General features: G+C 36.3%; 2 protein-coding genes across 2 annotated transcripts; both read left to right on the forward strand.

Moving 5' to 3' along the window:
- Positions 1 to 1,524: 1,524 nt before the first annotated feature.
- LOC110886725 (probable clathrin assembly protein At4g32285) lies at positions 1,525 to 4,479 on the forward strand. The gene is made up of 2 exons (XM_022134561.2): positions 1,525 to 1,619; positions 2,670 to 4,479. The coding sequence occupies exon 2, from the start codon at positions 2,737 to 2,739 to the stop codon at positions 4,342 to 4,344; it is 1,608 nt and encodes a 535-aa protein (XP_021990253.1). The 5' UTR covers positions 1,525 to 1,619; positions 2,670 to 2,736; the 3' UTR covers positions 4,345 to 4,479.
- A 3,092-nt stretch (positions 4,480 to 7,571) lies between these two features.
- LOC110886724 (actin-related protein 6) lies at positions 7,572 to 12,200 on the forward strand. Its single transcript, XM_022134560.2, has 7 exons — positions 7,572 to 8,332; positions 10,156 to 10,372; positions 10,458 to 10,521; positions 11,341 to 11,425; positions 11,504 to 11,554; positions 11,634 to 11,696; positions 11,784 to 12,200. The coding sequence occupies exons 1-7, from the start codon at positions 7,635 to 7,637 to the stop codon at positions 11,911 to 11,913; spliced, it is 1,308 nt and encodes a 435-aa protein (XP_021990252.1). The 5' UTR covers positions 7,572 to 7,634; the 3' UTR covers positions 11,914 to 12,200.
- Positions 12,201 to 12,796: the final 596 nt, after the last annotated feature.

The raw sequence follows: 12,796 nt of genomic DNA on the forward strand, positions 1-12,796 counted from the left end.
CCAAATTTCCCTTATAGAATTCATTAATTTTTTCATTGTTTTAAGGCTTCTCTCTTGCCATATGTAATAAACTGTAGCAGCAATAAGCAATCTTTGAATAATGCTCCAAATAGATTTATTTAAGAGCAGATGTTATATGTATTTAGTAAATGGCAGCCATAATTCAGGAGAGTCATCCAATTTAGCCAAACCTAACAATCTCCCATACATCTTTAGTGTATGATCATTCAAGGAACAAGTTGCAATGGCCATCATATTGTTCTTTGCAACATGCACATTTTAAAGGCTTCTTTCCCATTTGCTCAATTTGTATCGAGTAAGGTATTTGGGCGTTAACACATTAACGGGGAAGGGGCTTTTGTTGTGGGGCCATAACTTTTCCAACCAAACAGATGTCTTGCTTTTAAAAAAAAATTGTTTTAGTTATTGGTATTGGATTAAGTTATTCCACTACACCTATTTATTGTATGTTTAGTTATTGCTGAAATTCCTATGTGGCAGTGATGTGACAATGGTTTAGTTATTCCACAACACATAGTCTAAGCAATCTATTTTCAAAGCAAGCCAAAGAATAAAAGAATATCTCGGTATGCTTTGACTGTTTAATTAAACGGGTTAAACATGTCAACTTGTTAAATTAAACGGCTCAACGACCCATTAATTAAATGTGATAAATATGACAACTCAAAACACAACTAATATTTTTTCGTGTCACAAATTGTTATCCCTATATAGCATACGAAACAAAATTTCTATATTTGAGTTCAACCTTTTCTTTGCGTGTATTAAAAAAAAAAATAAAGAAACTTATGCATCCGTTTTCGGTTAAAAAATATACATGGTTATAGTTTTTGGTAATTAACGGTTTAAAATGTAAGAAATTAAAAGTAGTTTGCTATTTTTCAAGACGAATACTTAAGACGGGGTTGGTTACGGTAAAATCATATTTATCCTACAAACCGTAAGAACAAATCCTAGCACTTAAAAAAGTTAAATTAACACATACTAAAACAATACATACATAAAAATTAGCACTTTTAAATTATATTAGCACATGAAAATTAATTTTAGCACATATATGAATGATATCAGCACTTTTTTTATGAAAAATTATATCACCACATTGAATACAAAAGGGAGATCCAAATAAATAAATAATTAATTGCTTGTTAAGATAATTACAGGTAATTCAAAATAAATAATATTATTTAGGTTATTATTTTATTATTTTTCGTTGCCACATAACACTTTTTAAAAACAATTCTTACAGTTTGTATACGAAATGTGATTTGCTCCGAGACCCAAATTTTCAAGAAAAAAAAAACACAATCCACACAAAATTTACTAATTTTAGTAATAAAAATAACGGTTTGAACAGAAAAAGTCAAAACACGCAGCGGGTTTTAAGAAATTCTATAACACCTTGGAGGCAAATTAATAATATAAAAAAAGAAAAAGAAAAAGAAAAAAGAAGACGTCATATACGAGTGATACATAAAGTTGCCATACATTCGGCATTTTCAGTTTTGTAAAGCCTTCACTTTTCTCGTAGATCGGAGGAGCTTCTTCTCCTTCTTCTTTCTCATTCATTCGAGTATCATATTCTCTCTCAATTTTCGGTAACTTTTTACGTGTTTCTGTCAGTTATACCGTTATTAGATCACAATTTTCATCACCTGTTGCTTGAATCGTATTAAAGGATTTCAATCTAGAATTGTAGAAACGACGTTGAGTTTGTGCATATAATTTCAGATTTATGTATTGTTGAGTGTTTGTATGTGTGATGTTTAAATGTTTTATGATAACAATTATAACACATATGAGTATTCGGTGATTCGATTATGTGTATATATAATTAGGCTCGGATCAAATTGAAGGATTCCAATCTGAGACCTAAATTATAGTATCTTCATTGAATTTGTGTTTGTATGTGTTGTTTATGATAACATACAAGACTACTGGTAGTAATCGGTTATGTATCCATAATCTATTACATGGAGCTAGTCAGTTCGAATCGAATTGAAGGAGTACAATCTGAGACCTGAATGTGTGTGCGAAACAACGTATACTTCTAGATATCTGTATTGTTAAGTGTTTGTGTGTTGTTTATGGTAGCTTCTGGTGGTAATTGATTATGTATCTGTAATCCATTACCTGTATCCACGTTGAATTTGTGTGCAAAACAACACATAGTTTCAGATTTTTGTATTGTCAAGTGTTTTTGTGTGTTGTTTATGGTAACTTCTGATCGTAATCAATTATGTATCTGCAATCCATTACCTGTAGCTCAAATAGAATTGAAGGATTGCAATCTAAGACCTGAATTATCGTATCTACATTAAATTTTTGTACAAAACAACATATGATTTCAGATTTCTGTATTGTCAGGTGTTTGTGTGTTGTTTATGGTAAATTATGATCATAATCAATTATGTTTTTGTAATACATTAATCACAATGAAGAATTATATTCTGAGACCTAAATTATGGTATCGGTATTTTAGATTTCTGATTTCCTGTATTGTTAAGTGTATGTATGTTGTTTATGATAGCACATATGGCTATTGATGGTACTCGATTATGCATTTGTAATCCATGTGTTTTAACTTTTTGGATCCCCAATTTTGTTAAGGTGATTGTATTATGTTATTGAATGATTTATTTATGCAGGCCTGATCACTTGAGCCTTCAGATAAACAGTGATATCCCGATAGATAGTCAACCGGTGATTTGTACCATGTCTTCAAGTAAGATTCGAAAGGCGATCGGAGTGGTTAAAGACCAAACCAGTATAAGCATAGCCAAAGTCTCAGGGAACGTCGCGCCTGATCTCGAGGTGCTTATCGTCAAAGCAACAGGTCACCGCACTGAGCCAACCGAAGAAAAGTACATAAGAGAGATTCTCCATCTCACATCTCAATCTAGAGGATACGTAAGCGCTTGCGTTTACAACATTTCGAAACGGTTGAGCAAAACCCACGATTGGGCCGTTGCATTGAAGGCGTTAATGCTCGTACACCGGTTACTAGTCGATGGAGATCCAGTGTTCAGTCAAGAAATAATGTTCGCTAGCCGAAAAGGGGCTAGAGTTCTAAACATGTCGGATTTTCGCGTTGAGGCTCTTTCAAACTACTGGGATCATTCAGGGTTTGTGAAGAATTACGGAATGTATCTTGATCAAAAGCTTGAATTAATCGCATTCGAACGAAAGCTAACCCCTGTAGGGTTTAGAGACGATCACGGGTATGGAATTAGTCATAAGCCAAAATATTACGGTGAATTAGACGAGTCGGTAAGAACAACTCCTGTGCGGGATATGAAACCGGATCGGGTTTTGGAACGGTTGAATATACTGCTTCGGCTTATCGATCGTGTGTTGTCGTGTAGGCCAGCCGGAAGAGCAAAAAGTAGTAAAATGGTGCTTGTTGCTTTGTACCTTGTGTTACGAGAAAGTTTTCGGATTTACGCTGATATATGCGAGGCGTTAGGTGTTTTGCTCGATAGGTTTACGGAAATGGAGTATGGTAATTGTGTCAAGACGTTCGATCAATACGTTATTGCAGCTAAAAGGATTGACGAGCTCGTTGACTTTTACAGTTGGTCAAAGGAGTTGGGAGTCGCTCGAGCCACAGAGTTCCCCGAGGTGCAACAGGTTACCGATAAGATTTTAGGAACGCTAGAGCGGTTTTTAATCGAAAAGAAGAATAAGCTCAAGAAGAATATGGAAGAATGTTGTAATGAAAACGGACCGTCACCGCCAGCAGCAGTTGCCACAATGGAAGACCTGTTGAATCTGAATGATGACCGAGTGCCGCCAGCGGATAACGATGGTAATATGCTGGCGCTTGCTTTGTTTTCCGGGCCGAAAACGGTTGAAACTAAGGATACATGGGAAGTTTTTGAGTGTGACAAGGCGGCTGCAAGGCGGTCATCGGTGGGGGCGGGTGGAAAAGCCGACTGGGAGCTAGCATTGGTGGAATCCGCTAGTAACAACCTACCGACGACACATAAGGCGGGTCCCGGTGGTCTTGATCCGGTAATGCTGAATGGCATATATGATCAAGGAACAATGACACAACACATGGGCTACAATCAGGTACATGCACCACCCGTGTTAGCATTGCCTGCGCCCAATGAGAAGGCGGGACCGGTGGTGGACCCACAAGACCCTTTTGCGGCGTCTCTGATGGTCCCACCACCGTCATACGTCCAGCTGGCGGACATGGAAAAGAAAAAGGGGTTTCTTGTGCAGGAGCAACAACAGGTGTGGCAACCATATGGAGGCAATGTGGGGAAGATTAATGGTGGTTATAATGGTATGGGATATACCTATGCACATTATTGATCAAGTTCTTCATATTATTAATATTTTTTATGCATAATCCTACAAAAATTCTTTATAACGAACTTTTTTTACTTGTTTTACATCCGAGTTGTGTAAAAAGAAACTTATTCATGAAATAAAATTTCCGTCGTATCAGTTTTGTCGGCTTTTAATAAAAAACTAGTGGGTTACCACCCTCGCTCCGCAACGGGTTCAAAACGTAGATAAAAATTAGCAAATCGCGAGAGTTAAAGTTGTTTGATGTTTTAGTTAAGAGGCTAAACATGTGATTATTAAAGTTGAGGGGCTAAAGTTGTTTATTATTAAAGTTGTGGGGATAAAGTTGTTTGATGTAGTTAAGGGGCTAAACATGTTATTATTAAAGGTGAGGGGCTAAAGTTGTTTACCATTAAAGTTGAGGGGCTAAAGTTTGATGTTGTTAATCACATAAATTAATATAATGCCATAAAAATGTTAAAAGGATGAAGCTGCTAGTTTGAGCATTCAGCTTTGACCGGTGTATACCGAAGCTGCTTTCTGTAGATCAGATTCTGTATGAGCAGCCGAGACAAACAATCTGATCCCGACAGGCAGATTGCATTTATCAAGCGTTGATCTTCTAGAAGGCGCCACAAAAACCGAGTGTTCCTTCAGTACCTACAAATGTAACAGCTTGTAATTAACAAAACCACGTCATACAGGTCGTGCAACATAGCTCATTGACTCATCTGAACATTTCATCAAAACTTATATTAGCACCGTACTAGTGGGCCCTACGAGTTTTCCCTAACGGGTATATACTTAATTGTCAAGAAAAAAATTGATGACCCTAAGGAATACTATGTACACCGTTTCAACCACAATGTAACGTCGTAACTTCTTAGCTCGCTTATTATCTTGTGCAACTTTCTCTAGTGTATTTTTTTAAAGATTCCTTGTTATTGTGCTTAAAGTACACAATTGTACTTGTTGATATATATAACCCATTTTGTATACCCCAGTGAACACCCTCATCTCTGAAACAAACAAATAAATAAAAATGAATCAGAAAATGGAGATAAACCTTACTCGTTAACGGCGGTTTGTAACTCTTTTGAGATAGTAAGAAGACAATAACTACAAGAAGTAAGCCTTCCTTCCACAAACAGATGACCTATAGTACAAACAAATGAAAAGTTGACTGTATCATAAGCATATCAAGATCGTTAAACTGTTTGCGCTGCACGTTGCTAACACGACTCGTGTTCTTAAATAGAGAATAATGATTTGAAGATTATCTCCAATGGGGACTCAAAAACAACAGCTCTAGCAACTTGTTGTTGTTGTTGTTGTTGTTGTTGTTGTTGTTGTTTGTATACAGTCAATCACATTACAACAATATGAACAATCATAAACCATTAAACCATTTGGACCCTTTTTAAGTTAGCAAGTTTATCATTAAACCATTTAGACCCTTTTTAAGTTAGCAACTATAATAATAGTTGATCATTTTAACATGTTGTCTAGTTTGAGTAGACTCATGTTAATCTGGTTGTCTAATTTGAGGTTATTAAAATGAATTCATTACAGTTTATTTTTTTGCCTAAATCTGCTTTTTTTTTAATAATGTGACATGATTGCTACTACCTATAATTAAATTTCATTTATGTTTATGCCTAGTACAAATAGTTGATTCTATTTTTTTTAACACAACAAGTTTATTTAAGGAGTTGAGATTAGGGAAAATCAAACTTGTGTTGCTAATCAACCCCTATTGACTTTATATTGTACGATCGAATATGGGTGTACAATGTCATTATCTAATATCTTTCAAAGGGCTTGTCGCTAAAGAAAAATTTGATGTTATACGTACAAATAGCCATATAGGTGATGTATATGTTGTATAATAGCAACCAATGACATGTATACACACACATTGTAGGCTTACAGCCCCAATTGTTAATTTTTTCTTCGGATATTATACAAACCCATATGAACAAACAAGTAAGTAAAGATATAAGTAAAATGTCAGGCCATAACTTGAAGAATCAAATCCCCTTTCATTGGAGTTTGTGCCATGATTTTCTATTTTTGTCCATAATGGACGAAGAGCAGTGGCAAAGCTTGACCATGAAAAAGGGGGGGTCGAAAACGTATATACCAAAAAAATTCTATAGAACCGGGGGGTCGAAAACGTATATACCCAAAAATTTCTATACAAAAACTACATATATAACACTACTGAGCGAAAAGTTCGGGGGGTCGGGCGCCCCTCCCGGCCCCTCTTAAGCTACGCCCTTGACGAAGAGTTTGGTTAGAATTATTGTTGGGACTATTTGTATTGTATTTGTGCACATCTACATGAAAGCATAGTTAAAAGTTCATAAATTTTGATATAAAACTTCTTTATTTAGTGACCATTTAGTTTAATTGTGAAAAAAAAACACTAAGTTAAAGACTCATATTAATGTTTCACCATGCCTCGTAAATGGCCAAGATTTATCCACGAGATACTGATATACAAGTAATATCTATTAGTTGCATCACTTATACAACTCTTAAGTTCAAGACAAAGACAATGATGTCTAGAATGGTGCATTTAATCCCATCCATGCCTACTATACTATCTGACTAGACGAAGACGATAATCACGATCCACCTTGTCCTGCTCCACTAGACCTTTTTAGATATCGTAACAAAAACTTTTTCACTTACCTAAACCATTACAAGTCACAACTTAAACGAAGTATGAATTTTGTGTTCTCGGTTTTCATGTGCAAAACACGTGCCCTTTTTTAGTTGTTAAACCTCTCTACATACCGTAACAAAATCTTTTTCACTTACTTAAACCATTACAAGTTACAACTTAAACGAAGTATGAATTTTAGGGCTGCAAATGATTGTTAAAGAAATAATGTGTTCATGTACACTTACCGAGCGAGATTTTATGTTCGTGTTCATTTATTAAGAAAACTAATCTAAAACTACTTAAAGACAAATGAACGTGTTCGTTTGTTAATTTTAGGTACCAAACACAATCGAGCGTTCATGAACATAAACGAAAACAAACAATCGTTCATCAAAACAAACGAATACAAACAAACACAAACAAACGTTCATTAACATAAACAAACATTCATGGACACAATAAATACACGTTACGAAACGTTCACAAACATAAACGAATAAATAAACTTTCCATCAAACGGTTCATGGACTGTTTGCCGAAAGTTCAGTATCTTCTCAATTTTCACGTGCAAAACACGTGCCCTCCTCTTTTCATAGAAGGTACTATCGTTTCACACCTTCACCACCCCTCACCGGAAAAACAAATGTCTTCCAACGTGGTGGTGGTTCTCGACAACGGCGCCGGCCAAATCAAAGCCGGCTTCGCCGGCGAACGCGACCCAACCACCATCGTCCCAAACTGCACCGCCCGTCCTCTCTCCTCCAAAAAATTCCTAATAGCAGACCAACTCCTCTCCCCATCGGAAGACCTCACCTCCGCCGTCCTCCGCCGCCCCTTCGACCGCGGCTACCTCATCAACCCCGACCTCCAATCCTCCATCTGGTCCCACATCTTCTCCTCCCTCCTCCACATCACCCCTTCCTCATCCTCCTTACTCCTAACCGAACCCTTATTCAACCTCGCGTCGATCCAACGCGCCACAGACGAAATAATATTCGAAGAGTTTAATTTCAGATCTCTGTTCGTATCCGACTCGCCGTCGCTGGTTCATTTATACGAAGCGAGTAGGCGGCCGTACGACGTCGTATCGAAGGCGCAGTGTAGTTTAATTGTGGACGTAGGGTTTAGTTTTACTCACGCGGCTCCGGTGTTTCAGAACTTTACGGTGAATTATGGTGTGAAGAGGATGGATCTGGGCGGGAAAGCGTTGACGAATTATTTGAAGGAGTTAGTTAGTTATAGATCGGTTAATGTTATGGATGAGACGTTTTTGATTGATGATGTCAAGGAGAAGTTGTGCTTCGTTTCGAGCGATGTGGCTCGTGATTTGCAGATTGCTAGGTGAGTGAGTGAGTGAGTGGATTGATTTGTTTTTGAGTTTATGCTGTTACTAGGGTTTATACATTTTCATATAATGGATTGATTTGTTGGCGCTCTCGCCCCTGACGCGGTGCAGTTCCTCAAGCAGGTGGTAAGCAGTAACACTGCGCATGTTAAGGGGCAGAATTTTGTGTTTAGCGGGGTAGGGTTTGCTATTCAGAAGGGGTAGCGGCGCAGCTTGTTGCCTGTCTACCTGCCATTAGTCTGTAATCGTTTCTGTTTTAATGAAAATCTATAATATAAAGGATATAGTTAAGCTAGGGTTTATACGTTTTTGTGTAATGCTGGGTGATTTGGGTTTAAACGGGATGCCGGTTAAGCTAGGTTTTATGCGTTTTTATCATAGTTGTTAAAGGCACAAGGCGCACTCAAGGCGCAAAGGGTGAGCCTTGAGTCGTTTAGTATAAAAATAATGTTGCTAGGGTTTTAGACATGTTTTAGGCTTCTTTACTACTAGAATTAAGTGAGACTAAGAGGTTTGGTTTTGTTTGGTTTGGTTTGTGATTGTGGTTGTGTTAGGGTTTGTGTGTTTTTTCTGTGATTCTGGTTGGTTTCGGGTTGAATGGGATACGGTTATGCTAGGGTTTATGCGTTTTTTTTGTGTAATGCTGGTTGGTTTGCAGGTTGCATGGGATACGGTTAAGGTAGGGTTTGGGATTACACAGGATACAGCTAAGCTAGGATTTAGACGTTTTTATATGATGCGGGTTGATTGGGGCTTAAACAGGATACAGTTAGGTTAGGGTTTATGCATTTTCATATGATGCTTATTGATTTGGGGTTAAACGGGATACGGTTAAGCTACGGTTTCTGATTTTTCATATGATACTTGTTAAAGTGGGGTTAAACTGGATAGAGATAAGCTAGGGTTTATGCATTTTCGCATGATATGATGCTTGTTAATTTGGGTTAAATGGGTACGGTTAAGCTAGGGTTTATGCATTTTCATATGATGCTTGTTAATTTGGAGTTAAACTGGATGCGGTTAAGCTAGGGTTCATGCATTAATTTGGGGTTTAACGGGATATAGTTAAGCTAGGGTTTATGCATTTTATATATATATATATATATATATATATATATATATATATATATATATATGGCCCTATATATATATATATATATATATATATATATATATATATATATAATGCTGGTTGGTTTTGGGATTAAACAGGATACGGCGAAGCTACGGTTTATGCATTTCATATAATGCTTGTTAATTTGGGGTTAAACTGGATACAGATAAGCTTGTTAAATTGGGGTTAAATGGGATACGGTTAAGTTAGGGTTTATGCTTAGATGCTTGTTAATTTGAGTTAAACAGGATACGGTTAAGCTAGGGTTTATGCTTAGATGCTTGTTAATTTGAGTTAAACGGGATACCGGATACGGTTAAGCTAGGGTTTATGCTTACATGCTTGTTAATCTGAGTTAAACGGGATACGGTTTAGCTGGGGTTTATGCTTAGATGCTTGTCAATTTGAGTTAAACAGGATACGGTTAAGCTAGAGTTTATGCGTTTTCATATGATGCTTGTTAATTTGGGGTTAAACGGGATACGGTTAAGCTAGGGTTTATGCATTGTCATATGATGCTTGTTAACTTGGGATTAAACAGGATACGGTTAAGTTAGGGTTTATACTTATTACTTCCAAGTGCAAACGCAATGTAAACTCTTCCAATTTTTATGCTTTTAGTAATAATTTGGTCCCATATTTTCGACAATTTTCGCAATCAGAGAAAACGTTGTTTAACGTTTATGTTTGTAATACGAATTACAGGAGGCGTGGAAACGACAATCACTTTAGGTGCACATATGTGCTTCCAGATGGCATCACACACACAAGGGGATACGTAAAAGACCCCATCGAAGCACAGAAATATCTTACTTTATCCGAAGATGGTGAACTTCCACAGTCTGAAGAAACCGACGAGGCTGATCAAACCGAAGCCAAAAACAAACCATCGGAAAGGAGTAAAGTTGATCTTACAAAAAATGTATTCTAAATTTCTTACTTTTCATATAAAGATTAGCTCTTTATCAAAGAAGCTACTTATTAGCAATTCACTTGATGAACAACAGGAATTCAGCTTGAGCAACGAGCGGTTTCTTGTCCCCGAGATGATATTTCGTCCAGCTGATTTGGGTATGTCAGTTTGATATGTTTTATTTAACGGTGCAGACAGTTTACTGCCATTTTCGTCCCTTTGGTTTGTCCAATTATGCCAGTCCAAGCCAAATTTCAAATTGAGTTAATTACTGTTTTCGTCCCTGTGGTTTGTCAAAAATCACTATTTCAGTCCATTAGTTTAAAAATTGCGATTTCAGTCCCTGTGGTTTCACTTTCGTAACCGTTTCAGTCCATGTGGTTTCACTTTCATAACCATTTCAATCCATTTATTCTGTTAGTACAGGGACTGAAATGGTTACTAGGTGGACTGAAATGGTTACGAAAATAAAACCACAGGGACTGAAATCGCAATTTTTAAACTAATGGACTGAAATAGTGATTTTTGACAAACCACAGGGACGAAAACAGTAATTAACTCTTTCAAATTTGTACCAGTTCTGTTCCTGACATTCTTGAAACATGCCAGTTCCGTCCAAAAAAACTAATGTCTGTTAAAACCTGTTGTTTAGTGAAGGGTAAAAACGTCATTTTACATTTTTCTTTTATTTTCTCTTTTTTTTAAACCCTATTAAAATCCCACCCCTTTTAAGAAAAAAAAGGGGAAAGAAGGAAAATGACGTTACTACCCTTCATTAAACAGCAGGTTTTAACAGGCGTTATATTTTTCGGACGGAACAAGCATGTTTCAAGAATGTTAGGGACGGAAATACTACAAATTTGAAATTTGGTTTGGACTGGCATAATTGGACAAACGACGGGCAAAAATGGCAGTTAAATCTTATTTAGGGTATTTTCTTTTAAGTTTTTTTTTATTGAATTGTGCGTATTATTCAGGAATGAACCAAGCTGGACTGGCGGAATGTATAGTTCGAGCTGTTAATTCTTGCCATCCTCATCTTCATCCTGTTCTGTATGAAAGGTAACCGACATATATATTTTTTTTTCCATTTTGTGGGTCCCACTTAATTTCACATCTTATTTCGAACTTGTTTTGCAGTATCATATTGACAGGTGGAAGCACATTATTTCCCGGTTTTGCCAAAAGATTGTAAGCTTCATTTCCGTGTGTAAATCTTCATTCTCACGTTCCCTAGGGACCGAATTTGATTTGATTATTTTGATTACAGAGAAAACGATCTGCGCCCCCTTGTTCCAGATGTGTACCAAGTGAAAATAACAACTCAAGAAGAGTAATAATATCATTTTCTGCAAGTTTTATTCTTGGTTATTTCTCCACTCTTAGTAACTTACTGGAAATGTTTATCGTGTGTATGCAGCCCCATATTAGGTGTTTGGCGAGGGGGGTCGTTATTGGCATCTAGCCCTGATTTTGACGCGATGTGCGTCACGAAAGCCGAGTATGAAGAGCATGGATCATCCCGTTGCCGTAGGCGATTCTTTCATTAACCTCTTTGTCGGTATTAGGTGGTGTAGAACTAGAATTAAGGATGCGTGTGTCGTCGTCGTTCTAACGTAGGGTAGATGAATCAAGTTCCAAAAGCAAAATGTTGAATTTCAAGATTGGTTTAAGATTGTAAAAATGCAAGAAAGTCAAGTGCTTTCATGATTGTTAGTGTGCTTGAACAAAAATGCTATCTTGTAAAACTGAAATAATTATGTAGATAAAATCAAGCATTTTGGCAACACTGGTTTTGAATTGACCCTTGATTAATGTTATATTCATGTTCAAGGTCTTTGATGATAGTTAAACCTGAGTCATTAGTTTGATGGATCGGCACCGAACCGGTACTGGTAATCATAGTTATGCCTAGGCGCAAAGCGCAAAAAGCGAGGACCTGAGAAAAAAAAAGCATACTTAAATAAAAAAAATAAAAATAAGTTATGTATTAGAAAAATAATAGTATTCTTCAAATAAAATAAACAAAAGCTATTGTGTAACATTTATAAGGGTTTAAACATGTTTTAGGTTGTATAAACAATAGTTTCTAACGAATAATTCTTATCTATGACAAAACAAGATTAATGTATAACTAATTAAAAGTTAAAAACATGAGAGTAGTAAACATGTAAAAAAAGAGAATATAAAACATATCAGAATAAAAAAAAAACGATGTTCATTTTATAGAATCAATAAAGAAAACGAAAAGAAAAGATATTTAACAATAAAAAAGTTAAACTAAAAAAATATAAAAGTAAAAAATGTAAAGCGCACAATGCAGTTACTAGTCATGTTGACAGCACAGAAAAACAAAAACTAAACACAAATGCAGGACTCACGTACTTTAAATTTTAAACTCTACCCGTTAACCATTTCCCTTTTCATTTTCTT

This window comes from Helianthus annuus, chromosome 10, assembly GCF_002127325.2.
Source record: "Helianthus annuus cultivar XRQ/B chromosome 10, HanXRQr2.0-SUNRISE, whole genome shotgun sequence".
Taxonomy (NCBI): Eukaryota; Viridiplantae; Streptophyta; class Magnoliopsida; order Asterales; family Asteraceae; genus Helianthus; species Helianthus annuus.